This window comes from Gadus morhua, chromosome 5 (genome assembly GCF_902167405.1).
Source record: "Gadus morhua chromosome 5, gadMor3.0, whole genome shotgun sequence".
Lineage (NCBI taxonomy): Eukaryota > Metazoa > Chordata > Actinopteri > Gadiformes > Gadidae > Gadus > Gadus morhua.
Window position 1 is genome coordinate 20,375,259 of NC_044052.1, and position 27,997 is coordinate 20,403,255.

The window sequence follows — 27,997 nt, forward strand, 5'->3', positions numbered from 1 at the left end:
GCATCATCGCCACCACGAGAGGAGCTAGCCCACTGTTAGCATCACCGCCACCACAACCAGCATCTCAACCGCCACCACGAGAGGAGCTAGCCCACTGTTAGCATCACCGCCACCACAACCAGCATCTCAACCGCCACCACGAGAGGAGCTAGCCCACTGTTAGCATCACCGCCACCACAACCAGCATCTCAACCGCCACCACGAGAGGAGCTAGCCCACTGTTAGCATCACCGCCACCACAACCAGCATCTCAACCGCCACCCCAATCTCCATCATCCACACCACACCTTCTCCAGCACCACCACCCCCTCCTCCTCTTCCAGCGTCAGGCCACCACAGTGCAACCCCGTAAGGCCTTGCTCAAGGGTCTAACAGTGCAGAGACCAGGGAGTTTGACTCGCAGCAGAAACTGGACTTGAGGGACACCGCGGTGGTTCACCTGGTAGAGCGCGTACCATTAAGGCCCAGTCCTGATCGCAGCCACCCGGTTTGATTCCTTCCCGTGGTCTCCAATACGTCCCTGTCTATCTCACTCTTTCATAAAGCATAAAAATGCAAAAATAAATCTTTCGAGAGAAACTGGACCCGGTCTACAGGACCAGGAGCAGAACCTCCAGCCTCCACGACCAGCTACAAACTGGGTCCAGGTGAGGTGTCCGGGACCCAGAGCAACCAGCTGGCGTCTGCGCGGTGACGCTAGCCACGACCGCGCGCGAGGCAGCTAGCAGGTGCAGCACAAGATGGATGATGCCTCGGAAGAACACGTCTGCTCAGCAGAGTGTGGAGGGAAAATGTCCTTACTCCGCCGGAGGAACGCTAGCACCTGCTGGTTCTGACGACTGGAGGGTCTGCGTCTGGGAAACCAATATGGATTCAGAAGAATAATATATTTATTTGGGCTTAATCTATATTTACTGTATATTTATTTGATGTGTGTTTTCCTTTCTGTAGTTTTTATATGGGAGCCATGTGAGTAGTGTGTGTGTGTTTCTATGCCTGTATGTGTGTGTGTGTGACTGTGTGTGTGTGTGTGTGTTAGTATGTGTGTTTGCACGCCTATTTGTGTTTCATTGTGCGTGTGTGTGTGCATGCCTGTGTGTGTATGTATGCGTATTCATGCCTGTGTGTGGGTGTGTGTGTGTGTATGCATGCCTGTGCGCGTGTATGTCTGTGTGCGTGTGTTTCAGCAGAAGCGTTGGAGATTCTTCGCTGTGCGTTGATTACCTGCCTCTAGTCCAGGTGAACACAGAACCGCTGAGCAGTGCGCGCGCGTGTGCGCGTGTGTGCGTGTGTGTGTGTGTGTGTGTGTGTGTCTGTGTGTGTGTGTGTGTGTGTGTGTAAGTATGGACGTTAGCTCTGTGGCCCCCACCGCCGGAACATCCGTTGTCATGGTGACGAAGCCCCGATGCCCGGCGCGCTGATTGACGGTTGATTCTGGTGATGAACCGTTTGGAGAATCGACGACAACGACAATGTTTGCCTTTGTAAATGCTCGGAAATCACCCTTTTTTTTTTAAACGGGTTTAGGATTTAAATTGTAGGCATACTTTGTCAACACAATACAGCAATCATATTAATAAAATAATACATTTTGGCATAGGCTACAACCTTTGGATCACCTATTCGTTCAGTAAATGTCGAGTTCTTGAATTCATCACTTTTATTTCGTTTTTTTTATTTACCCTAAAATGACCCAAATCTGATGACTTTCCACCTGCATGTCTGATTGCTCATCTCATAGCAGAAGCGGGGATAACTACCACGTTCCTCGCGGGTCGGCTGGCACCAGCATCGATGGATGCGGTGCAGTTGTATGTGTGTGTACCGCTATTTGTGTGCCGTGTATCGCAATAGAAACGCTAACCACGTGTGGTGTGGTGGTAGTGCTCAACTTCCTCGTCCTGCAGAGAGAGGGAGAGCATGCGAGAGAGAGACAGAGCGCGAGAGAGAGCGAGAGAGAGAGAGAGAGAGAGAGACAGAGCGAGAGGGAGAGAGAGAGAGAGAGGATGACGCCGTGACGTAGCTGCCTGCAGAGGGGCCCGCTTGGCCGCGAGGAGCAGAAGCAGCCACGCGCTACTGTCGGCGATATGCGACAGACGCCCGCTGCGAAACACCGCGAGGAAGTACGACAACAGGGCGCCGACTAGCACCGCGACGGCACCGGGAACTTTAAAGAGACACGTCGACAGCAATGCGGCACAGCTCCTCGCCGCGGAGTTAACGTGCGTGTTGACATCTCGACGCTTTTCGGGAGGTAACGGCGGATTTGGGCTAACCCGCCCCCCTCCCCATCCCCATCCCCTCCCTCCCTCTCCTTCCCCCCTCCCGGTGCGTGCCGGTGACCTCGCCGTCCCGCCTCGTCGCTGGTGCTCGGACATGTCCTCGGTAAACTCGGATGACGAACAGCCACAGAGATGGGTCCCCACGCACGTGCAGGTGACGGTGCTCAGGGGACGGGGCTTGCGGGGCAAGGGCAAGAACGGCACCAGCGACGTGTACACCATCATCCAGGTGGGCAAGGAGAAGTACTCCACCTGCGTGGTAGAGAAGACCACGTCGCCAGAGTGGAAGGAGGAGTGCTCGTTCGAGCTGCTGCCGGGGGTCCTGGAGGAAGGGGGACGGGGCGCCTACCCTCCCGGCAGCTGCGACCTGGTGCTCACGGTCATGCACCGGGCGCTGATTGGGCTGGACGTCTTCCTGGGCCAGGCGGTCATCCCCCTGGACAAGGCCTTCCAGGACCACATCTACGCGAAGACCGAGTAGGTCCCGAGCTATTGGGTTTCATGTGTTTTTAACGCACTTTACAACTTGACGGTTTGTTTGAGATGTGTCGCCGGGGTTCACACGAAGCGACCGAGGCGGGTGTTTGTTTGTCGCAGTCTGCCGGCTGCGGCTGCCGCTCGGTGGGGCCGGCGGTGGCGGGTGGACGCTGGTTCTCCCGAGGTGCTCTCCCTCCCTCCCAGCTGTCAGACGGTTTGTGCTGCATCAGAGCTGCGCAGACACACCTTCCCCTCCGCCCACACGCACACGGTGAACTAGTGGCAGTGTGGAGCCCTGAGATCATGACTAGAGTCACCGACACATCCCCACTCTATCCCCCTGTCCACAATAATCCTGCCCGCCGGTTCCCCCGGGAACCCGACCCAGGGAGGGGCGTTTCTGAATGCGTATTGTGTAGCAGTTTGACGATTGTTTAGGGCCCCTTTTAAATCCGATGCATGTCGAATACAGCGGGATTAGGATTATCACGACATGGCCCACATACCCGGATTATCTGACCGCTCCTCGGCCGTCGGGGAGATCGGCTAGTTATTTTTAGAACGGCGTTGTTTGTTTTCTAGGGAACCCGATACCCCCATGGTCTATGAGATAGTGGTCTGACCTGTGTTTTTTATGTTGTTTAAAACGTGGTAAATTACGTGTTCAGTAGGTGAGTCTCGCGTGTCAGAAATTGGCACGCCTTTGGTGTGGTTATCACGCTGGGAATCCCCCCGTCTCCCGCCCCCCCTGTCACCTGAGGAGATTGACACTAAACACTGAGTTCAGACAACTAGGAAGAGCTGTTGACCTGACAGGTTGGCTTACTGACACACACACACACACACACACACACACACACACACACACACACACACACACACACACACACACACACACACACACACACACACACACACACAGCGGCGCTGGAAGGGGAGTGGCCGACCCCCATCGCTGCCGGGTGCTGGTCACTTGAAGGTGACAGACACCCTTGGGTGCTGGATCAGCGCTATTGTTTGTGTGCGTGTGTGTGCTTCAGGTCTACACGCGGAGCAGGATCTTGGAGAGTCAATAGCGCGTTCTAAAGGTCCGATGGCGTCCCTCGTGCGGTCCCAGCAGACGCGGGAACCCGTTCCCGTCGCTCAGTGGAACGACGCGGTTCTACTACGAATCGCTAACCCCTCGATATTCTCTGAAGAACGTCGTCGGTTATTTCTTTGTCGTGAGACGGGACATCTCATCTGGGTCAGCAGTGGGAGGGGTTTCCTCTGAATCGAAACCCTCCAACTCTCTCTGATCGCAGTCTAAGAGAGGACAGGAAGGGAGATCAAACGCAGTCCCAGTTGTCGTTGTTTCCAGTTTGACGTAGACAGGAAATCCTTGGCTTTCTTCTCCGTTTGAGCTTCTGCTGACTAGGCAGGCCTCTGTAGCAGCACGCCTGATGGTGTACGGTAGAGCGCGTAGCCCCACCCTTCTCCTCACCCCCACCACACTGAAGGATGGGTTACAACGCAAACCAAGCGCATAGAGGGGCCCTTGACCAGTGCTTAGAGGGGCCCTTGACCAGTGGCCTGGGCGTGTTTGATTTGTGTGTAGAGGATATGCGACCGCCTTCACTGGCCATTACTCGCTGACTGTAGAGGTTTAGCATTTGTGTTTAGACATCAAGCAGACGATTGTATCTGCCGCCACTAGCAGTGTTTACAGACGGGTCATTAAAGAGCAGGTAGGGGTTAGACAGGTCATTAAGGAGCAGGTAGGGGTTAGACAGGTCATTAAGGAGCAGGTAGGGGTTAGACAGTACAGAGACAGGTTGTCAAGGAGCAGGTAGGGGTTAGACAGTACAGAGACAGGTCATTAAGGAGCAGGTAGGGGTTAGACAGTACAGAGACAGGTCATTAAGGAGCAGGTAGGAGTTAGACAGTACAGAGACGGGTCATTAAGGAGCAGGTAGGGGTTAGACAGTACAGATACTGGTCATTAGACAGCTTGTTGCGGTAAGGGCATCTTGATCTACTGGGAGACTGGAGACTGGGTCAAACCCAGTCCCCATTGAATGGAAGTCGCGACACCCTAACCACTGTATAACCCTGCTCTATTTCACTGCAGTAGAGATCTACAATATATTCCGGACAGTTGGTTTTGCATCCAATCAGAACCCTAGAAGTGGAGAGTAGAGTCGCCTGTCGGTTAAATCGGTCAGGGACACAGAGCCGCTGACACCGATGTGTCCTGAGCCATGGGGAACAGGGAGGGGTCAGAGGTCAGCGGTGGTGTGGCTGACTCTGGTGTGTCCTCATGTGTCCTGAGCGTCGTGGAACACTGAGGGGTCAGAGGTCAGCCGAGGTGTGACTGACTCTGAGGCCCTGTCCAGCCAGGACGGTACAGTCCTGGTGTGTACAGTCAAAGTGGTTCAGTATTGAGGAGGAGGAAGAGGAGGAGGAGGAGGTGGTTTAGGTCTTCAGGGTCAGGACTCGTCACCTCCTGGTCCTGATGTCCTCAGAGAAGAGAGGCTCTGGTCTCTCCGTCTTCCTCAGGCTGGAATGGTTTCTGTTAAATACTTTGGCAGACACTTTCTCTCCAAAGTGACTTACAGTAAATTTAGTTCCATGTCATTAGGTACCAGGAAGGGGTTAGATAGTACAGAGACGGGTCATTTAGGAGAAGGTAGGGGGTAGACAGTACAGAGACGGGTTATTAATGAGCAGGTAGGGGTTAGACAGTACAGAGACGGGTCATTTAGGAGAACGTAGGGGGTAGACAGTACAGAGACGGGTTATTAATGAGCAGGTAGGGGTTAGACAGTACAGAGGCAGGTCATTAAGGAGCAGGTAGGGGTTAGACAGTACAGAGACAGGTCATTAAGAAGCAGGTAGGGGTTAGACAGTACAGAGACAGGTCATTAAGGAGCAGGTAGGGGTTAGACAGTACAGAGACAGGTCCTTATAGAGCAGGTAGGGGTTAGACAGTAAAGAGACAGGTCATTAAGGAGCAGGTAGGGGTTAGACAGTACAGAGACAGGTCCTTATAGAGCAGGTAGGGGTTAGATAGTACAGAGACAGGTCGTTTAGGAGCAGGTTGGGTAAGGGCTTCTTGCTCAATTCCTACAGGGTAGCTTGTCGGTGTTGGGGTTTGAACTTTGAACTCCTTCGCCCCTAGAGGATCCTGCCCCAAGTAGATTTCTACTTCCTGTTCAACGGTATCCTGCCCCCCCCCCCCCCCCCCCCCCACCAGTAGTGTTTCACTTCCTGTCCTTTGCATTGCCACAGTGACCACCACAACTAAAGAACCAAACCAGGTAGAGGTTGTTACATATTTCTTTGAGCAGGGCTCAGAGCTAAGGCCGCGTTCCAGAGGCGTCGTACTCCAACCGCACGAGTTGCTAGTGTGACGTAGTTCCCTGGCTTGTAGCACTTGTAGTGTTCCCGGTTGTCTTTGTGGGCATCGCTACACGACCAGTCAGGAGAGAACAGTCATTGACTAGTCTTTGTTATCGTTAGCTACATTTGCCTCTTTTTAAACCAGCTCAAAGAAACAACACAACGTTACATTGTGTTGCACGCACAGCAAAGCCGTGCAGTGCATAAATTAGGGGACCAGATTTAAGCAGAAATGTAATTTAAGTATGTAAGAGCATTTAAAATCGACGTTTAAAACGACCAACGTGGTAAAAATACAAAGAAAATACATCTCATTATTGGCACGGCCATCATGGTTTGTCGAGTCGTACGGTCAACCTCTCTGAACTCGGTACACTCTCCGGAGCCCGAGTAGGACCGGCCAAAAGGGGGCGTGCTTTGGTGAAATGATGCAAGAACGCTTGGAGAGTTCCCACTTTGCAACTCGGACGGGCGGTGTACGATGCATCTCGAACGCGGCATGACGTCTCCGTCTCCACCCCTAGAGCGGCCATCAGCCCGAACAAACACACCCTCCTCCTTGGTCCGGAGGGGGGGGGGGGGGGGGGGGGGGGATGAAGACGTTCTTGCGATTTTAGTTAGGCTACCTCGCTGCTCCTTGCTGCACCGCGGTTCACAATTTCAAAGTTGCAAAACAGGAATGAGATTCTGAAATTACAGTTTGGAGACCGGCCCGCCTATCCCACAGACAGACTTGCATAACAAGAGGTTTCCTGCCTGGGCCAACTCTTGGCCCCTTCTCGGGTGCAATGTTTAGAAAACGTTTCCCTGAGGCTTACGGGCCTCGCACGATGGAGTGTGTGTGTGTGTGTGTGTGTGTGTGTGTGTGTGTGTGTGTGTGTGTGTGTGTGTGTGTGTGTGTGTGTGTGTGTGTGTGTGTGTGTGTGTGTGTGTGTGTGTGTGTGTGTGTGTGTGTGTGTGTGTGTTAGATGCAGAGAAAACGGGCTTCTCCATTAATGTTTTCTTTGGTGATACACTTGAGGAATCTGTAATATCTGTAATATTTTGGACCTGGAGCAAGAGGGACGTTTACTGTTCCTTCTCAAGGCGTCTCCCTCCTGTGGTTTGATGTTCTCGCTGAGTGGATGGTTTGAGAGAGCTGAGGGCTGCCAAGGTGGGTGTGGGAGACCTTCTGAGATGTACGTCGTTGCATATACATTAAGGGCAGACGCTTTTATCCAAAGCGAATTACAACATTTTTCATAAACAATATTTCGCTGTCAGTACAGTAAGGATGTTCATAGAAACAACTGCCAAGCTCTAACAATTGTGAGGTTAACCCATTTCCCGTATCAACAAAGATAGCTAGGATAAGATGCTACACAATGCTAGCTACTGTTTTTAGGTGCAAGGACGTACAACATACAATAAGTACGTACATTAAGTGCCAGGACGTACAACGTACAATAAGTGTGTATGCAGTTTGTGTGCAATAAGTGAAATGCAGAATCTAGGTTATTGTAATATAACAATACAAACTAGATAAAGCTCTCCTCAACTGTGACACATTGTTCTGACCCTATAGGTGTAGAGGAACTTTTGATTGGGTGGAAAATACTCCGTGAGCCGACCCCTGACTGATATTGATCGATCGGGCGACATGACACCACACACACACACACACACACACACACACACACACACACACACACACACACACACACACACACACACACACACACACACACACACACACACACACACACGCACACACGCGCACACACGCCAAGGACATCCGTGGTGGCGGGGGGAGCCTGGCGACTCAACATGGCGTCTACTGACTCATTAACAGAACCAGCGTTCGTGTTTCTGCACCACGGGCCCACAGGTTTTGGAGCAGCCATGTTGGCAGCACTGTGTGGCTCGCCGCCACGGGGAAAAGCACACGTCTGTTTATAGACGAGCGTGTCTTTCTGAAGTAGTTTCCCACCCTGCTGCTTCTCTGTGACCGTGAACGCTTTCACTTCCAGGATCAAGATCTATTTATTGTTCCGCGCTTCAGACGCCTTCGTCCAAAGCGAGTTGCGTCTCGCTCGAGGACGGCTCTAGCCAGGCTGAGGACTTGGGGATCAAACCCATAACCTTTCAGCTGGAAGTCTTGCCTCCTAGCCCCTACTCTGTCCTGCGCCCGTCTTCTCAATATCTAATTCTGTAATCCTTTTCCATCCAACTGCGTGAGGGAGAGAGCCGAGTCGCTGTCTTCAGACGCGGTGGTGAGATACAGATCTGCAGTGTTTGTTTTGCGAAGGCCGCTCTCGCTCACAATGCGCACCAGACCTCGTGGTGGAACCTCGCCGCTCCGGAGCGCTTGCGGATGCCAGAACGTTCTGTTCTGCGCTATCTGCTCATCACAGGAGTCTGGAGGCGTAGGTCTGGTGCTGCAGGAGGGACAGACCTCTGCATAGTTTGGATTTCTCGTTCCGACTGAGACGTTTTGATCAAGTCGTGCCTCTCGAAGCGGGCCCTTCCTGCTGGGTTATTTTGGGGGTCTGGGTCTTGCAATGAGGAACTCTTCTTGGTTTAGTTTCTAATGTAATTCTGGGCAGCAGGTGTGTCGTTAATCTGATGTCGGGCCCGACATGATCAAATTTACAATCGCAGAAGAAGAATGAAAAGTATGCATGGAACAATATGTTTACTATGTAGATTCATCCGGTGAATAGGGAGTTTTTTTTTGATTTACCTGCGAGCTTGGATGAAAATGGCTTCACTTACGATGTGAATCAGTTCTTGTTTAGATGGAAATTCCCAATTCATGGTATTACTATTGTTGACGATAACCACTGCTGGGATGAATTGATGAAGCTGAGGTCAATGCCAAATTGACACACACACACACACACACACACACACACACACACACACACACACACACACACACACACACACACACACACAGGGGTGGGGTGGTGCTTACGAGGAAAACATTTTAGATTGAGAGGTTCACTAGCGAAGGCGTCAGCGTCGTCAAAATAGATAATATAAGCGTTTTATTGTAGGGGAGCGGTCTTTTAAAATATGGTCCATCTTGGAGAGCTGAAGTCATATATCGTCATTCAGAGAGCCGAGCGACACTAACGATTGATGATTTAACCGTTCAAAGTAAAGAATGATGTTGTCTCAGTGTCTGAGATGAGTCTTCACAGGAGAGACTATTTGCCGTTTGAGAAGAACATGCATAGTTAATAGTTAGCAACTTATGAGTTATATAATAATCATGTATAATTCAACTGTACACAAAGTCGACGATTTCTCATTCACCGGTTGGCTCTACTGACTGAGTTATGTCTCATGAATAGTTCAAGTAAATCCATCTAGGGCTCCAGTCTTTGGTCTATCTTTCTGTGTCTCTTTCACTGTCTTGCTATTTACTATAGGCAGAATTTAACATTAATCCAAAGTGACTCATCATGACCAGGGTAGGGTTAGGGGGTGTCTTGCTGTTGGGCTGCCTGCCTGCCTGCCTGCCTGCCTGCCTGCCTGCCTGCCTGTCTGTCCTCCTCCCTTCTCTCCCTCTCTTTAAAGGTCTTGTCACTGTCAGATTCTCTGGGACTGACTACAGTTCTCGTTGACCATCATGTTGTTCTTCTCATGGACCAGAAGCGGTCAGAGCCGGTCCAAATGAAACCAGAGAGTCTACAACATTCTCCACCTGTCAGTTAGAAACGGGACTCCACATCCATCCCATAATATCTTCGGGTGCTGAAACTCTTCCCTTCACCAAACGGCCCTGGTAATGTCTGGAAACTCTGCTAACAGCGTTAGCGTAGCGAATTAGCTTATGACGGTAGCGCAGAGAGGCCTTTTGAAAGCTACGTTATGCTAGCCTAATGTATGAAAAGTGATCCCTCGACCGATCTAATTAAATACAAGGTAACTCTGGAGCTTCGGGTTGTGTGCTGCAGTCCCCCTCATGTCGTAATAGCCTGTAGCGTTCATCTATTTTCTGCGATTCGCTAGGAGGGATATCGACTTGGACATGACCAAATTGACTGAGCAATTAGCCAAATAAACAGCGTCTGGGTCTGGGCCAACGGGTGATCAAATGGCGCTCAGTTTTGGAACTGTTTTACGGAAACTAACTTCCTTTAAATATTTATTTATTTTTCTTTGTTCTAATTTGTTTTGATTTTCCTCTTTTTATTTATTTATTGAATGCCGGGTGGGAAGTTGTTTGTTTGAAAGACATTAGAAAAACTATATTTAAACAAATTTAGAAAAAAAATCGAAACAAGTATAGAATAGAAAATGTGCATATGTATAGAAATATGCACATGAACAAGCATGGAAGAAAATGTGCGTGTAGAAAAATGGAGCCTATGATATGCGCATAGTCCTATAATACATACACAAAGGTGTCAGTATTGGCATCGCAGCCCTAGTGTAGGAACATGAGGGGGGGGCGCTTTTGTTTTGAAAGAACAAGAGCTTATTGTATGGAAGGAGCATGTGGTGCATGAGGACCTCCTCGCATCCAGATGTGGAATGCAGTGGTCCTCTGTGGCCCGGCTGCAGCTAACCACTAACCGCTAAGGTCCACTGTCTTTGTTCAGGAGGATTGGGGTGTGTAGGCGTTTGTCCTTGCAGTGTTACAGAGTAAAGTGTAACCACTGACTAGTGTACCAGGGCTGGAACAACACACACTCAGAAGAACAGGAGGTTCTAGTTTGGTCCCGTCTGTGTTGGTGAACCAGTGGTTTGGACTCATTGTGTGTAATTGTGGGTTGTGTTAATTATATGCTGATCCTGATCGGGTACTCAGATTACTGGTAGGGCTTTTACTTTGGTGACCTAAGTGGACATCGACTCTGAGTTAATGACCTCGGCTCGGGCAGCCAGCCTTATGGATGTGAGTGACGTCATATCGTGTGCATCGGTGAAATCAACGCGGAAGAGCTTAAAATGCGCGGATCAATGAGACGATTATAAAAGATCGGAACTCATTTTCTTCCTAACGAGATTTCTGTCATGTTTTGGCAAGGCAAGCCGAGTTAATTGACATCGCAGCCTTCCGACACCAAGTCCGTGCGGAATGCTTTACAGAGGCAGGAAACGCGTTCTAAAGCCTCCAGTTATAGAACAAACGTAAAATGGGAACCGAGATTAGTTTCAGACCGACCCCGGGGAGTACAGTACGCCTCGGTCTCTCCCTCAACTGTCAGAGAGCAGATGGTGTGGTTTGGGGGGGTTTCTGTGTGCGTGTGAAACCATCTGCTGAGGCTTATCTGCAGACAGCCCCCCCCACCGGACCTGTACACCGCTCAGATCCTACGACATCTGACGGGTTCGGTTTGTTGTTAGCCACGTAGCAGCTAACCTGGTTGATTCCAAGGGGGTGGGGTTATGGACCGGAGGGGCGGGTTTATGGTTTGGAGGGGTGGGGTTATGGGCTTGAGAAGGCGGGGTTATGGGCTTGAGGGGGCGGGGTCATGGTCTGGACTCTGGAGGGTGGGATTATGGGCTTGACCGAACCGGAGGGGAGGAGTTAGGGATCGGAGGGGTGGGGTTATGGGCTTGAGGGTGGGGTTACGGTGTGGATCGGAGGAGTTATGGATCAGAGGGGTGGGGTTATGGCTTGGGGGCGGGGTTATGGACTGGAAGGGAGGAGTTACGGATTGGAGGGTTGGGGTTACGGATCAAAGGGGTGGGGTTATGGGCTTGAGGGCGGGGTTATGGACTGGAGGGGAGGAGTTACGGATCAGAGGGGTGGGGTTAAGGTCTGGAGGGCGGGGTTATGGACTGGAGGGGAGTAGTTACGGATCAGAGGGGTGGGTTTATGGGCTTGAGGGCGGGGTTATGAACTGGAGGGGAGGAGTTACGGATCAGAGGGGTGGGGTTATGGGCTTGAGGGCGGAGTTATGGACCAGAGGAGCCCACAGCAGCTGAACGGAAAGCCGGCATGACCCGTACCAGATCTGGGCATTGTTTTCCTTCACTTCCCGGGAGGAAGATGGGGGAGGGAGAGGGGGTTGTGGGAGAAGGTGAGGGAGAGGGCGGCGATGGTTATCACACTGTGGTTATTTCCTGTTTGGAATTTGAAGGGAGGAGGTAAATCTTCATCCTACAGGTATAAAACCATCAGAAATAAAACCCCTTTGATAATAACTGGGACAAACTAAAAGAATCAAAGGGAGTGGACAACAAGCACACAATGTTTATATAAAGCCTTATCTCTTCTCCACTATCAGATGTCCCCAACGACATGTTGTGAAGAATGAAACCAAGGTCCGGTGGTAATAGAAGATTGTAGACAGGTTGGATTTCTTTGTTTTCTAATAAGCACACACACACACACGCACACGCACACGCGCACGCGCGCGCGCACACAGGCGGTGCAGTGAGGCGAACGCGTGCGGAAGAAATGTCGGCGTTGCGTTTCGCGTTCCTCCGAGCATAGGTCCTCTGGGATTGGCTGTAACCAGGTTTGATTGCGTCGTCCATCTTGTCGGGCTGCCTCCTTCTGCGTGCTGAGCTGATGCGTGTGCAGGTGCACCTGACTAGACACATGCACGGTGAAATTAAATACGTCATATGTGTCAGTTTGTAGGCCGGTGTGGGTTGGATGCAGAAATCGCTGTTCTAGGAAATATATTTAGTCTGCAGAAGCATCCACACACCGTCTTGCTCACATATACATCATCTGTGTCTGGGAACTGATGGAAGGCTATACAGATTTATTTTATTTTATTTATTTATTTTCTCTCTCATGTGAAAAAACCCTGTGTGCGTGCGTGTGCGTGTGTGTGTGTGTGTGTGCGTGTGCGTGTGTTCATCCTGTATGAGGGCGGTGCGCTGGAATGTGAACCCCACCCGACATCCTCTGTGCAGACTCCCACTCGGACCGAGTTTCCGAGAGAGTCCCAGGAGGTTGAGGTGGTGTTTACTCCTAGACGGAAGGTGATGGGGTTTGCTTCCCCCCCCCCCAACACCTGCCTCCTAATGTTTAGCATTTATTTATTTAACCGGCTAGTGGACATTAGTTTAGGGCAGGTGGAGACCGCCAGTTGGCACATGGGTGGTCTAAGGGGTCACATAGGTCAAAGGTCGCTGCGTCACCGGGGCTGTGTGTGTGTGTGTGTGTGTGTGTGTGTGTGTGTGTGTGTGTGTGTGTGTGTGTGTGTGTGTGTGTGTGTGTGTGTGTGTGTGTGTGTGTGTGTGTGTGTGTGTGTGTGTGTGTGTGTGTGTGGACTTTGTTGTTGGACGTAGTGTAAAGTATTGTGTGACTACGCCTTAGATTAGAATAAGGATGTGGGGTGTGTTATTTTTCTACACATTGCCGTGAGACTCGGTAGATGGAAAGCCTTGTGTAATGTGTTTCAACACCGTCGATGTGTCTGTTGGTGCTTTTGTTTTGAAATATCAACATAAAGCCTGGGCCAAAATAGATAAGCCGATGTAAGCAATGCGCCTTTATTAGTCATGGTCGCTATTTTTTTATATAATTATTTTAGTATTATTTATGAGAGCCGGGGAGTGTAGAGGAGAAGCAGAGGAAGGGAGAGAGACAGAGGGAGAGGGAGAGAGACAGAGGGAGAAGTGGAGAGGGAGAGGGAGAGAGAGAGGAAGATGTAGCAAGAGGGTTAAGTAGGGAGAGGTTGCGAGAGAAGGTAGAGAGAGAAATAGATGAAGAAACTGAGAGGGAGAGAGAGGGAGAGAGAGAGAGGCAGAAAGAGTGGCCAGGGCATAGAGAAATTAATATTGAGAGGGAGATTCCTCCGCTCTGCGCCCCGCCTCACTCTAAAGTCGGCCATTGTCTGCTGCCCCACCTCCACCCTCCTCCACCTCCTCCCTCTTCTACCTCGGGCGGTGATCTGTCCTCCAGGCTGTGTGTGTGTGTGTGTGTGTGTGTGTGTGTGTGTGTGTGTGTGTGTGTGTGTGTGTGTGTGTGTGTGTGTGTGTGTGTGTGTGTGTGTGTGTGTGTGTGTGTGTGTGTGTGTGTGTGGCAGCCAGCAGAACTGGATTGTGATTAAAAATATTTTTACAGTGAGTAATGAGAGGCGCCCGGCCCATGTTGTTGTTAGGAATAGGAGGAGGGACAGGGGAAGTGTGTGAGCGGGGTTATTCTCTGTGTAGGTGGCGGATTTGCCCCGGTGGTTTGACCTTTCCAGAAGCAGCTCCGTGGCATATTTCCATTAATAAGCAGAAACCGATTCAACCTTTTGGTTCAGGGGTTTTTAATCTACAGCCAAGGAAAGGTATGTTTTGGCTTCAGAGTTTAACACTCATTATGTCTGAGCGGATGTCTTGTAGGAGTGTATTTAAAGCACCGTTTTCACCCTCTGTGACTCAATATCTTAATGATCGTAATAAATAAATACAAATCGGTAACTTTAACCCGATCTCTGCCAATGCCTTTACATACTCCCACTATATTTACATACACCTGTTAACCTTGTAATTTATTTATGTATTTTAATATATGGCGCGGTAGTGCTTTCTGAAGCACTGTTTATTTATAATATCAGGCCACCATTTTGTAATGACGTGCCCAGGGACTACAGATGGAGATTAGCTCATTAGCTAACTGGCACGTTTACATTGAGGAGGGGACTGAAATGTTGATGAATCTGCACTGTCCCTGGTGCATAGATAAATATATATGTAAGCACATCATGGTCAGAGCTGAGGGTCGTTGGGTGGGGGGGCCGGGGGGGGCGATAGCTATTGAGTTAGACAGAAAGGCCGCCCCTGCTTCGCCTGGCATGTAACTGGCAGGAAGTGGCAGTGTTGAACGCGTTACCCAAGCCCATCTCCCCAGGCAGTGACATAATCGAACCAGGAGGGGGAGGTGACGGGGGTGAGAGCGTCCTTCTTTATCGGAATCATTCGATATTTCTTTGTTGGAAATTCTTTCTGCTTTCGTTTCTATGTCCGTTAGCGGCGAAAAGGGTGTTTTTTTTTTTTTTTTTGAGTCATCGCGGCGCGGTTTTGACACCTTTTATCTCTGAAGGGTCGGAACTGAAACTCTTAGAAGTCCTTCCTGCAACTCTTACTTTGAAGGAGGCCTCTGATGGACAGAAAAGGGGCTTTTATATTCTTCAGGTCTGGTTCTGTGTGGAGAAGCCGTTGATGGACCCCTTTATCGTTATAGTCCTGGGTTCTAGACCACCACTGGGCCAGGGCGTTATTGGGGGATGGCTGGTCAAGGTTTCACCAGCATGTGGTCTACGTCTGAACCCGGACTAGTGTGGCTAAGAAAGTCAAACACAAGCAGAGTACAACTGTTTGTTTTAGCGTCGTCTGATCCGCCGCTGAGGCCGATTGATTACAAGGAAGGGTGACCCGAGGACATCCTCGTATTTAAACATGACCAACCCCTGGTAACACAAGTTATCACGTCAGGATTTCTGATTGGCTCGAATGGCGGCCAAGTGATGTCAAACGTCAGTTGCAAGGGGCGTCGCCGGGCACCCATTTGAACCAATCAGAAACATCATTCCACTAAATGTGTTTTTTGGTAGGTACTGTATGGTCGTCCTTTTCTACCACATGCGCCATCGGTTAAGAGTGTCCACTTCCCTTGTGGTCCTTGCAGTTCATGTAGTTGTTCCTGTAGTTGTTCTTGTAGTAGTTCCTATTTTGTTATTGTAGAGCCTATGTCCTTGTAGTTAAAATGTTGTCCTTGTAGTTAAAATGTTGTCCTTGTAGTTAAAATGTGGTCCTTGTAGTTAAAATGCGGTCCTTGTAGTTAAAATGTGGTCCTTGTAGTTAAAATGTTGTGCTTGTAGTTCCTGTAGTTGTTCCTGTAGTTCCTGTAGTTTGTATGTTGTTATTTTAGTTCCTGTATTTCTTGATGTGTTGTTTTCGTAGTTCATGTTGTTGTTATTTTGGTTCCTTTTAGTTTAAATGTTGTTCTTGTTGTTCCGATAGTGGTTCCTGTAGTTCTTATGTTGCCCTTGCTGTTCCTGTACACTGACCCTCCCTTGCCCCCCTTCGTGCCCCTGCAGGGCGGAGTGGGTCAACCTGCGCTCCCGCTGGTTCCGGCTGAACTCCAAGACGGGTAAGAAGGAGAAGGAGCGGGGGGAGGTGCAGGCCACGGTGCAGTTCACCCGCAACAACCTGACGGCCAGCATGTACAACCTGGCCATGAAGGACAAGGGCCACTCGGCCTTCAGCAAGCTCAAGGAGCGCATGCGCGGCAAGAAGCGCTCCTCCGTGGACGACGACGCCCCGGCGCCCACCCCTCCCCCGAGCGTCGGCGGCGGCGGCGGCGGAGGGTCGCTGCCGCGCACCCGGTTGCCTAGCGACGGCGGCGGGGAGGAGGAGTACGAGGACGACGAGGGCGGAGAGGGCCGGAGGAACAAGATGAGGACGTTCTTCCTGCGCGGGAAGCTGCGGAAGTCGTCGGAGACGCGCTCCAGCACCTCGCTGGGCTCGGAGAGCAGCGAGTCGTCGTCGCGCGGCGGCAGCCTCAGCCCCACGGCGGGCATCAGCGTGGTGGTCTCCGACCTCTCCAACTCGCCCAGCAACAGCAGCAACCTGACCGCCGACAACAGCCCCGGTGAGAGCGCTCGCCGTCACACCGTGTTCACCGTCACGCCATGTTCACCATCACACCACCTCACGCCATGTTCACCATCACACCACCTCACGCCATGTTCACTATCACACCACCTCACGCCATGTTCACTATCACGCCATGTTCACCATTAGCCCATGTTCACCATGAGGCCATGTTCATTTTAACGCCATTTTCACTCTCCCGCAATGTTCGCCATCACACAATATTCACTCATGTTCACCAATAATTAGTATTGTGCATTCAGCTAGTATCTTCACATTAAAACAAAGTGGACTGTAAAGTAATTTGTCGGCAATGTATTTTCACAAACCTCTTGAAAAGTTCCCATGGTGCATTGTAATATTCTGTAAACAACTGGAAAGTGGAAACAAGTTTAGTTAAAGCAATCAAAGGTCTGACCTCTCTGTAAAGTCAACACTAATTAAATTCAATGTGTGTTCGATGTGTTGTTCTATTGATGTTTGGTGGCAACTATTCATCGTCAAAATTACCTTTTCCACTAATGTGAGTGCTTTACACCAGCTTTATAATTACTTTTGCGTTTTTTTTCTATCAAACAAATTCCTCCAGCACAATACAGAACACTGAATAGAAATCGACAAAGCCCCGCGATTGGTCGACAACCGCGCCACTCATGTTCTCCTCCCTCCCCCCTCAGAGCACACGGCCGACACCTCCCCCAAGCTCTCCCCCGACGACAGCGAGTTCGGCGACGACTGCCACGAGATCAGCATCGCCGTGCCCGCCCTGTACCGCAACGGGGGGGTCCACCACGCCTACCACGCCCCGCCCCCGCAGCCCGGCCCGGGTGAACCCCTAGCGCCCGCGGCGGCGGCGGTGGCGGCGGCGGCGAAGGCGTCCCCCCTGGGCCTGGGTCTGCACCTCAAGCCCCTCCCCACCTCCGTGTCCCTGCAGAACATCAGCCCCCGCGAGGAGGAGCTCCCCAGGGGGGCGGGCGGCGCGGGTGACGGGCGCCGCTGGTCCTTCGACAAGCCCGGCGAGGACGAGAAGGCGGCCATCGCGGCGGCGTTGGAGAAGAGCGGGCCGATGGTCGGCGACGACGAAGAGGAGGAGCGGTCGAGGAGCGCGGCGCCGCCGCCGGGCGCCACCGGGGCGGCGAGGGAGAGCTACGACCGGAAGCAGCAGCAGCAGCAGCAGAAGAAGAAGAAGGGCGACTCTGGCGGCAGGGTCGGGTCGGAGGCGGCCCCCCAGGAGAAGACCGGCAAGGGCTGGTTCGGCTCGAAGGAGTGCAACAGCAAGCCAAGGTGAGACGGAAACAAGCGCACCCCCGCTGGGGTCGCAGACGGGTGGGTGGGGTCAGGGCGGGTGGGGCGTTTGTAAAGACACCAAACAGACGATGAATTACAACTAAGGTCATACATATGGATAGAGGCGGAACAGGGAGTTGACGGCCGACGTAAACAGAGCAGCCATAGTGCCTCAGACGTCCATGGAGGTCTGTGTCTGTGTTTGTACCCGTGTGACCTCGGAGCCGGAGATCCTCGCTGCAGCTCAGGTGAAGGTGGCGCGAAGAGAAAGAGCGTGGGGAAGAAGGGAAGACTTGTTTACACGCAAGACCTTCTGTAATTTCGATTTTATGTTAGGATGTTGTGAACTGTTTTTAATGGGCAGGTGTGTGCGTGTGTGTGTGTGTGTGTGTGTGTGTGTACTTTTACCTCACCACATTAGCAAAAAGTAGATAAGCTGTTAACTGGTGTGTTCCAACATGGCTGCCGAGGAGTCCGACAGGCTCATGTCCTCTAGAACTCTCTTCCCTGGCCTCTATTCTCCCTGAAGCCATCTTGGATGTAAACTCTAGCTAGCGTTTGAATCAAAGATGGCCCGTAGCTCCTCAGAAGTAACGGAGCCCTCTGCTCCTCAGCCGCTGGGCTCCAGTTACTCCGGAGCTGGGGGCCATCTTGGATCTAAATGCTAGCTAGCATTTAGATCCAAGAATAGATCCAAGATGGCCCCCAGCTCCTCGGCCGCTGAATTCTCCAACACTAAAGTGGTTTCCAGAAAAAATACATAAATACTGTATAGTGTTAGTGGTTGGCCGTTATCGGCGTTAACGGCTGCGTTAACGTGAAACTTTTATCGCATGATAAAAAAAATATCGCCGTTAATCTATTTTCAAACACTTCCTTGTTCGGACTGAACTGACCAATCAGAAGCTAGAATTTAGACTGAGGTAAACGTGAGGGAATCAGAGAGGCAGATTCAACAGAATATCCTGACTGTGTTAAATATGTAAACATGTAAATATGTAATAATTGTGTAACATAAATATGTAAATGATTAACTGACTAAAAATTGTAAGTACATTTCTAGCAAATTAACTCCATTATAAATTATATTAATTTATTCTACAACTTTCAAATATTTAACTTCTAAACCTTACATTATTATGGATTATTACACGGCTCTTCTCAATGCTGTAGACTGCTCCATTCACTTGCATGGGCCTTCCCAACGTTCAGCTGTCAATTATTTTTGTTTATGCTCCGTTCACTTGCATGGGCACTTCACAACTTCCGGCGGTAAATTATATTTGATAATTCACCATTGCCCAGTATAATTGACCGCTGTCAAGGTAAACAAACAGATTTTTTGCCGTTTGCCATTTTAATCTAGATTAATTTCGGAATTAATCTAGATTAAAAAAATTAATCTATGCCCACCACTAATATAAATATATACTACATATACAAATGGCGAAAACAAAAAAGGGATAGGTTGCACATTATTAGAATATTAACAGCAAATCGACGTTCTTCCCTTACGGAGCGGAACAGAACGGTTTTCAAAATGAAGATTATTTAAATGAATATAAACGGGGGACCCCTGGGGGGGGGGGGTTGAAGGATGGTCGATGCATAGCGTGCGTGTGTGTGTGTGTGTGTGTGTGTGGTGAGATATGCATGCGATTGAAGTGGGTGTTTGTCCGTCTGTGAAGTGTGCGTTCCTGGTGTGTGTGCGGTCGGCGGCATAAGGTTAGTGTGCTGAGACATTCGTTTTTCACTAACCTACTTTCCCCTGCACCACTGAGAGGCGTGTAGCTGCTGAACCGAGACCAGCTCTAAAAGATGCAGTAGCTACCAAGAGAACAGGAAACGTTCCCCTGTTCTTGTTTTACCGTCTTGCTATTCGACAGAGGTTTTAATTTGAACACGGGTGTTGTTGACCGGTATTTCCAATCCTACACACAACGGAAACTAAATATTGGTGTGCTCACCAGCGAAGCGTTTTCCGATCAAAGCGAGGTCAGCCTTTTGGAACAGAGTACATAGCAGGTTGTTTTTTTTTTCTGCGACATCTACACTTCCAGCCTTTAGTGGCCTTACTCCTTGTTCTCTCTCCCGGCCTTGGGATCCTGGCCAGCTTGGCTCCAGCCATGCTGTGCAATCACTATGTCTCTCACCCTCTCTCGCTCTCTCTCTCTCTCTCTCGCTCTATCTGACCATGACATCACAGGTTTTCAAAACAAAGATAAGTCAGGGGTGATCATTAAATATTTACCAAACACTAGAATCCACCTCGGGGAAAGGAACTACATGTGTGCTTCTACGAAGTATGGCTCGGTTTTGGAAAGATACTAAACATCAGAGAAGGTGTCTGAACAGATGTAGCTATACACAGCTACTGTGTATAGCTAGCCCTGGCTAGCTGCTGCGTTTACCTACCCCTTACTAGCAAGTCTGTTGAGATACTCTGTTTAGCTGCCCTTCGCTAGCTACTCATGCTGCATGCTGCACTTGGAATCAGAGCAGCGCTGCCTTTTTTTGATTGTTTGCTCTGATTATGCTCTGACTCAGTGGTTAGTGGCTTTGGGTGAAAGAGTGGGCTAAATGACTCAAAGTAAATGTCAGTGATGCCTTTTCTGAAAAGAATTATAAAAGGGGCTGACTATCGTTCAAACTCTGTTATCTGTTGGATAACATCCACCGAGACGGAGGTTACAACTCCTTCTGTGGTTGGTTGATTTTCAACGAGGTGAAGACCCTCCCCCTTCCTCCAAATCATAAAACACTGACTTATGTTTTGCTGGGAAGATTTGAGCGGATAAGTTGATGCTGCCGACCCCGGGTGTAGCCGGACCACAGCTCCTCACTAACCCGGAGGACTTTCCATTCCTTCCACAGCCCCCGGGTGTCCCCTAAGCTAGGGCCCATCCCCGAGTCCCACTCCCCACCGCTACCGTCAGTGCCCCCCCCGTCCCAACACCCTTCCTGGTGCTCCTGGGCTCCTCCTGCACCCCCAGGATCAACCCCCCCGGGCTCCCCACTGCACCCCACTAACCCCTTCTGCCACTCCCAGTGCAGCCCACCACCAACTCCCATGTCACCCAGTAACCCCTTCTTCTCCACACTCCAGCAAAACCCCTCTTCCGGGGCGGCGCTCTCCGACCCGCCTCTAACGTCCCGGCCTCCGCCTCTGCCTTACCTCTCCAGCGCCCGGCCTCCCATAGCTCACCTCTTCTCCCAGGACCCCGACCCCGTCCCCGGCCTGCTGCGCGAACGTCCGTCCCCAAAGGGACGCGCGTTCGGCGCCTCGGACGCAACCGCCGGCGGAGAAGCGTTGGCTAGACTGAAACGGAGGCCCCTCCCACATCCTCCCCCAGGCGAGGAGGAGGAGGCTTCGAATGGGAGGTCCCCGAACCCTTTCAACTCTGTCGGCACCGCGGCGCCGGAGTTGGAGTGGGACGATCCCTTCGAGGCGTTTGTGTCCTGCAGGCTGCAGTCGTCCGACGACGAGCCCGCTGGACCACCGGACCCCAAGAACGCCCCGGCCCAGAACTCGCCGAAAGGTTCTCTCGTGGAATTCTGGCACCCTGACAAAGAAGAACCGCCCAAGTCTCCGGATCCCCTCAAAGACTCTGACGTGGTTCAGGCATTCCCCCCCCAACCCGCGGACGTCTTTTTGGATACGGCCCCGGAACCCTGGTCTGATGGGTTTGCACAGTTCCCCACCGCCATCCCAGCGACCAATCAGAATGCCGGCATGCTGCTAACCACCTCCCTAGATTCATCAGAGAATCACGACGGGGATACTGTCACTAACCTAGCTAACCCTTCCTCTAACACTGATTGTTTAACACGCACTACTACGCCCGGAGCCCTGTGTCAGCACTGCCGGTGCGAACACAACCCCTCCATCCCCTGTGAGGGCGAGACGCTGAAGGACCGCAGCGACTCCTCCGATCCCAGTTCGTCCGGAGTCGGAAGTTTAGCCGAGGAAGACGCTCTCTCGAGCATATCTTGTTCAGCCTCGGAGAAGTGGGCCGCTTGTTGGGGCGAGGGAGTCGAGACGAAGAGCGTCCTGGATCTCAGTGAAGAATCGCCTGAGCAGACCGTCCTCGGTCTCCTGAAAGACTCGGAGGATAAGCTCATCGACTGGTCATGTCCTGTCATTACTGATCATAGAGTTGAGGGAGATCTAATTCAGGTAAGCGATCCGAATGAGAAACCACGGTCTATGGTAGATGATTTGGTAGCTGATGATCAGGTGTTGGTCCCACCACCCCTGATTTCCTTGCAACATGGAGATGGACCGTCTAAAGAACCAGGTCCTACTCATGTCCCACTGTCTGACCTATCGTCAAAGCCTACCAACACCTCTATTCCCCGAGACCTAGAACTAGAAGCCACGGTGTCCAGAACGGGGGGAGCAAATGAGCTCCAAGAATCTTTTGGGGATCTTCACGAGCCAGAGAACTTTGTTAAAGCCGCCGATGGCGACGACGAGTCTGTTGCGCCACACCCTCTGGAAACCGAAGGAACTTCCACCTGCCCTTCCTTCCACACGGTGACCTCGTTTTTGGGTGATGGATCGTCCTTCCTGGAGATGCCGTTTGGAACCGGCAGCCTGGACGGTCAGCTCGTCCGTCAGAGCTCTCCGAAGACACCCCGACTCCTCTGTCCGAAAGACGGCCCGACGATGACCGCTCCCCTCCTGGTCTTCAACGAGTCCTCCCTCGTGGAAAGCACGCTCGGCGTCAGCGACACAGAGGAGCAGCTCGTCCTCGAGAACGCCCCAAAACCGCCGGAGCTCCTCGACGTTATCGCCAGCCGGGCATCGCCGTCCCCAGACCAGGCCTTCTATGACCCCCTGCCGGGCGGGCGGTGGTTGTGTCCCAGCCCGGGAAGCCTCCTCAGCAGCAGCCTGTACGGCAGCGCCGATTCCCAGCACTACCAGACCTGTCTGACTCACAACTCCTCCGCGGCGACCTCGTCGGCCTCGGTGGACCCCCTGGTGGAGCGTCGAACGTCGGAGGACCTGTGGGGCTCCGTCTCCACGCTGCGCGGCGCCGAGAGCTGTGACGAGCTCAGTCGGGTCCTCTTCCCGGAGAACGCGTCCGCTCCGGGACTAGAGGGTGCGTGTGGAGCAGCGGACGTCGACGGAGAGGCGGCGGAAGTGGGGTTGTTTCCGTCTGAAGAAACGTGTCTTGCTAAAGGATTGGAGACATGTTTTGAACCCGGTTTAGGCGTCGAGGACCTCGGTTCCCATTCAGACACACCAATTCAGATTGGCGTGGGTTCAGTCGTTAACCGTAACCATGGAAGTGACGACCAGCCGGCGGGAGGAACCCAGCAGAACGCGGGAGCGCCATCGGAGGACACGCCACCCGCCCCCACGAAGACCGAATGCCCTTCCACGCTCCAACGCTCCCACTCCGAGGGCGCCATGGCGACCGGCCTCTCCGGGCGCACCCTGACCTCCTTCGGGAGCGATCCAAGCGTGGTCCCATCCCTCCGCCCAACCGACCCCTCTGGGCCCCCTGACTCCGCCCGTACCCCCTTCCTCCTCCTCTTCCTCTCTCCTACTTCCTGTCCGCCCGCCGGACCGCCTGCTCCTTTAGCGCGCTGCTCCCTCCCTAGCGCTTCCGTCACCGCTTCGCTGCCGCTGCCGACGGCAACGCCTGGCCCCGCCCCCGAGGCTCCGCCCCCGCCGGAGGAAGCGCATGCGACGGGTGTGGCGCATGCGAGCGACGAGCCGCATTTGAAGGTGGAGAAGGTGGAGCGACCGCAGAACAGGTGAGGTCACACGCCCCCCCCCCCCCCCCCCCCCCAAGCAACAGAAGCCGCTTTCTCTTCATCTTCTTCGGGAAATACTACCTCCTCCTCCTCCTCCTCCTCCTCCTTTATCTCCTGGGTTTCTCCGCTGCTCTGCTGCTTGTGGAAGGTGTCTCTCTGGGGAATGATTGAATCTCAGGGTGGTGTCATGCTGAAAGGTGTAGCGTCTCCTACGGAAGGCTCTCCTAGGACACGCTGGAGACGGAGCCCTACACTCCTCGCCTCTGGTTGTTGTTTGTTTTTTCCGTCTTCCTGACTGCCTGTTTCCTGGTCAGGGAGGGCCAATCGGATGCCCAGCCCAATTAGCAAGTTATTATCTTCTCTTGGTCCCAAAACGGACCACTCCTCTCTCACACACACACACACACACACACACACACACACACACACACACACACACACACACACACACACACACACACACACACACACACACACACACACACACACCCCCCTGCCCTCCCAGCCAGCGCCTTCACTCAGGTCCTCGGAGAACCAGGAAGTGGGAGGAGATGGGGGAGGCTGGTGTCCTCAGCTCCCCCCCCCCTCCTAACGACCCTCTCTCTCGTTCTCTCGTTCTCTCTCTCTCTCGTTCTCTCTCTCTCGTTCTCTCTTCCTACCTCTCGTTCTCTCTCTCTCTCTCTCATTCTTCCCACCTCTCTCTCTCTCTCTCTCTCTCGTTCTCTCTTCCCACCTTGGGGTAATAACACACCTCTCCCTGTGTTCGATTCACACACGCTCGTCTCATTAATTAATCTACCCATCTCGGGTGTGGTCTGTTGAAATACTGTCATTTCGTTGCCGTTGTCGTTTCTTTATCGTCAACCCGGGGTGCCCTCTCTCTCTCCTTCTCCGAGACGTTTCAACCTCGTCAGCGCTCGGGTTTGTTCCTCCGTGGTCTTCAACTGGGTCTCACACACACACACACACACACACACACACACACCCCCGTGACTCCCTGTAGCCCTGTTTTTTGACGCCTGTCCTGGTTGTTGTCGTCCCCCCCCCCCCCCCCCCCCCCCCCCCCGCCAGCCCCCACCCCGTGCGACCCCTGACCCCGGGCTCCCTGGGGCCGGAGGAGAGGAGGGGCCCCGAGGGACGCTCGGTGCTGGAGAAGCTGCGCTGCACCATCCAGCCCGGCCGCAGCAGCCAGCTCAGCGAGGCGGAGCCAGAGAGGAGGAAGGTAGGCTGGAGCTCAGGGAGGGGCCCCGAGGCCCCGAGGTCCGCGGTTCGAATCCCGGTCGTGTCGTTGTTTTTAATGTTGAATTTTTTTTTAATGTAATTTGTTAAATGGGTTTCATTATTAAACATTTTTTAAATGTGTTGCATCAGAAGTGAACGTACATTGTTAGGCAACCGTTTATATTACCCTTAAAGGTGGCATATTATACCAGCGGCTGTGAGTGTGATTAGCCGCCACAAGCCGTTTTGAAAATCTGCCTCTTCCGACATCTCAAACGGGCGTGTCCACCTAGATGTATGATGGATAGATTTAGCAACGTCCACCGCGTAGGCTTAGAAGACTGATCTATCCAGCACACATCTAGGTGGACACGCCCACTTGTGATGTCAGAAGAGGCCGATTTTAAAAAATGACTGGTAACGGCTAATCACACTGACACCTGGTGGCACCTTTAAGCAAACACTTTATATCGCCCTTAAGCGCCAACTCTCACTCGGCACTGTTTCCCTTGTGTTTCCTTGTTTCTTATTGGCAGTCCCTGACGGAGGGGGCGGGCTCTTACTACCACCTGACCCACAGCGAACTGGTGGCGCTGCTGGTGGGGCGGGAGGCGGACCTTGAGAGGCAGAAGGCGGAGTTTGAGCGGCAGACGGCGCTGCTGTCGCGGCGCGAGGTGGAGCTGCGGCGGCTGAAGCCGCAGGTTCGAGACCTGGAGAACTACATAGACACTCTGCTGGTCCGCATCATGGAGCAGACGCCCACGCTCCTGCAGGTCGGCACAACCAAGTTCAAGTGACCAACGGGGGGTGGGGGGATCAGAGGTCCAGGGGTCAGAGGTCGGGGGTATAGAGAGGGGGGGTTCTCGAGGTACGGGTACCGACTGTGCCCACGTCACGGCGATAGCTCTTTAGTCTCTCTCACCGCTCGCCCGAGTGTTTTGAACGCCGTCGGCAACACGAGGCGTAGCGTCCGCACTACTCGACACTCGACTGTATCGCGCCGCGTCCTCCCAGCCCAGGAGAGAGGAGTCATGTGGTTAGGGAATAGGGAGCAAGTGGAGGTAAAGAGGAGGATGAGTAAGGGAGGGTGGAAAGGGAGGCAGGATTCTCCTCTTCGAGGAGAATAGTTTTTTTTATCCGTCAGGAAGAGAAAAGGATAAGGGAGAAGGAAGTGGCGTCTCAAAAGGGAATCGCAAACGTTTTTTTTAAGTGTTAAGGAATGAGGAGATTTTGGGGGGGGCGATAGGGGAGGAAGGAACGGTATCCCTCAGGTAGCTTTCAGGTCAGGTCGGTTTGAGGCGAGGTGAGCCCTGGACGTCCCGCGGCCCAGACTAAAGCCTCCGTCCACGGGCTGATGACGTCAGTCCTCCGTCGGCCCCCCCCCCCCCGCTGGCACACCGCGGCCGTACGGTGGCCGGGCCCCACACAGAACGGGGAGAACACGTATGCAGAACGGAAAACAGTTACCTTAAAATCATCCAAATCTCCTTTCTTATTATTTTTCGTTTGTGTGTTATCATCATTATTTTGGTTCAGAAATAACTTTTTGTAGAATGTTTTCCATGATTTTGCCAACATTCAGTCTCTAAACTTTTGAATCTTATTCTTTGCCAGATCTTGGCTAGCTCAGTCTGAATTGAAGCTCCGAGCCAACAAGCCAAATGACCGTCATAAATACTAACCGACACAATCTCGGAAAATCGATAGTTGGTTGAAAATAGACTGTATTCAAAAGTGTTCTTATGCAGCAAGTGAATGGTTTAGATCATTTTGTTGGCGTGTATGCTCATTCCTTTTTATTCCAACAATGGTTTTGGTGATGAATGAGGCCCACATCGTGAGATTACCCATGGTGCTTTTCGGGCACCTGTCTGTTATGAGGACCTGTGTGAGGACATAGAATGTGGGGTAATCAGGTTTCGACTGTTTCGCACAGTATTCAGTCTGCGTCAGGATTAGCCACTCGCGGTCCATGCCTATGCCTTCACTTCTGTGCATTACTGAGCTGACTTTGCCCCTCGTGGGAGGGGAGAGAAAATGGCCGACACACGCTATACGCCACACGCTACTTTCCCGCCAAAACCGGCTTTGCTAGTGCACGCGCATCGCTTGAGCTTTCAGGTGTTTTATCAAAAGGATATAATGTATTAACAGCATATATGCCGTCTGGAAATGCCAAAAGCTGCCTTATCGCGTTTTTCGTTTTTGTTTTCTGTCATGTTAGTAGGGTTGTTTTTAAAATATTGCACTTCATTTTCTGTATAGCAGGGGTTTTGGGTGTGTGTGTGTGCGGGGGGGGGGGGGGGGGGGGGGGGTTACCTAAAGTGTGTTCACTCAGCTCATTGGCTAGTTCTGCCCGATGCTTAGTTATTCTATTGTTTAGATCACTGCACAAAATGAATTAATAATAAATAAATGTATACATACCGTTAGGGATGGTATTTTACAGTATCTGTACAGTGAAAAACTCCACTTTAGGGCAGGTTTTAATACCATACAGTATTCGGATTACGACGCCACGTTTCAACAGCACTTGTGGATGTTCTTGCACTGTTTCAACTGTGAGAGCACGAGAATCTACATCACCTGTAGTCCAGGTAGGCCTCGAGGGATGTTTATAACTAGCTCCACTGCACTTTGTCATTCCCTGCTCTTTGTCATTCCCCCGGGCGACTCCATCTCGTCACCACGGTTACGACCATTCCATTTAACAAACCTTAAATCGACCTGCCTTGGCATCTTACGTTTTCGCTCCACAACCCCCAATATGGAGTGTGTAGATGGGTGCGGAGCTGTTTGAAGGTGTGAGGTGGCTCTTAGTCCGGCCACAGACTAGTTAACCCTCCAGTCATAGAGTAGTTAACCCCTCCAAAGTCTTCCATCTCCCAAGCAATTTGTGTTGTACCACTCCTCAAACGTCTAGCTGGGGGAATGTGTAGATGACAGTACATACGGTTGGAAAGTTTACAGTTCGTGATGCAATTCTGTTTCACAAATTTTGTATATTTAATAAAGAATATTTTGTGTTTACTGCTCACCCT

At 51.8% G+C, this 27,997-nt stretch overlaps 1 protein-coding gene across 2 annotated transcripts; it reads left to right on the top strand.

Annotated features, from left to right (window-relative positions):
• The first annotated feature begins 1,953 nt into the window (after window positions 1–1,953).
• Window positions 1,954–27,993, top strand: rab11fip5a (RAB11 family interacting protein 5a (class I)). 2 transcript variants are annotated; one of them, XM_030355802.1, is made up of 6 exons: window positions 1,954–2,759; window positions 16,127–16,680; window positions 17,360–17,966; window positions 20,844–23,735; window positions 24,807–24,957; window positions 25,493–27,993. In XM_030355802.1, the coding sequence occupies exons 1-6, from the start codon at window positions 2,377–2,379 to the stop codon at window positions 25,751–25,753; spliced, it is 4,848 nt and encodes a 1,615-aa protein (XP_030211662.1). In that variant the 5' UTR covers window positions 1,954–2,376; the 3' UTR covers window positions 25,754–27,993. The 2 variants fall into 2 exon arrangements, with proteins under 2 accessions (XP_030211662.1, XP_030211663.1); XM_030355803.1 differs by having other exon boundaries at window positions 21,153–23,735.
• The last annotated feature ends 4 nt before the right edge of the window (window positions 27,994–27,997 follow it).

Coding starts and splice junctions, on each gene's coding strand:
- rab11fip5a (XM_030355802.1), top strand. CDS start 2,377: ATGTCCTCGGTAAACTCGGATGACGAACAGCCACAGAGATGGGTCCCC. Junction 17,967..20,843: donor GAGTGCAACAGCAAGCCAAG/GTGAGACGGAAA, acceptor TTCCTTCCACAG/CCCCCGGGTGTCCCCTAAGC. Junction 23,736..24,806: donor GTGGAGCGACCGCAGAACAG/GTGAGGTCACAC, acceptor CCCCCCCGCCAG/CCCCCACCCCGTGCGACCCC.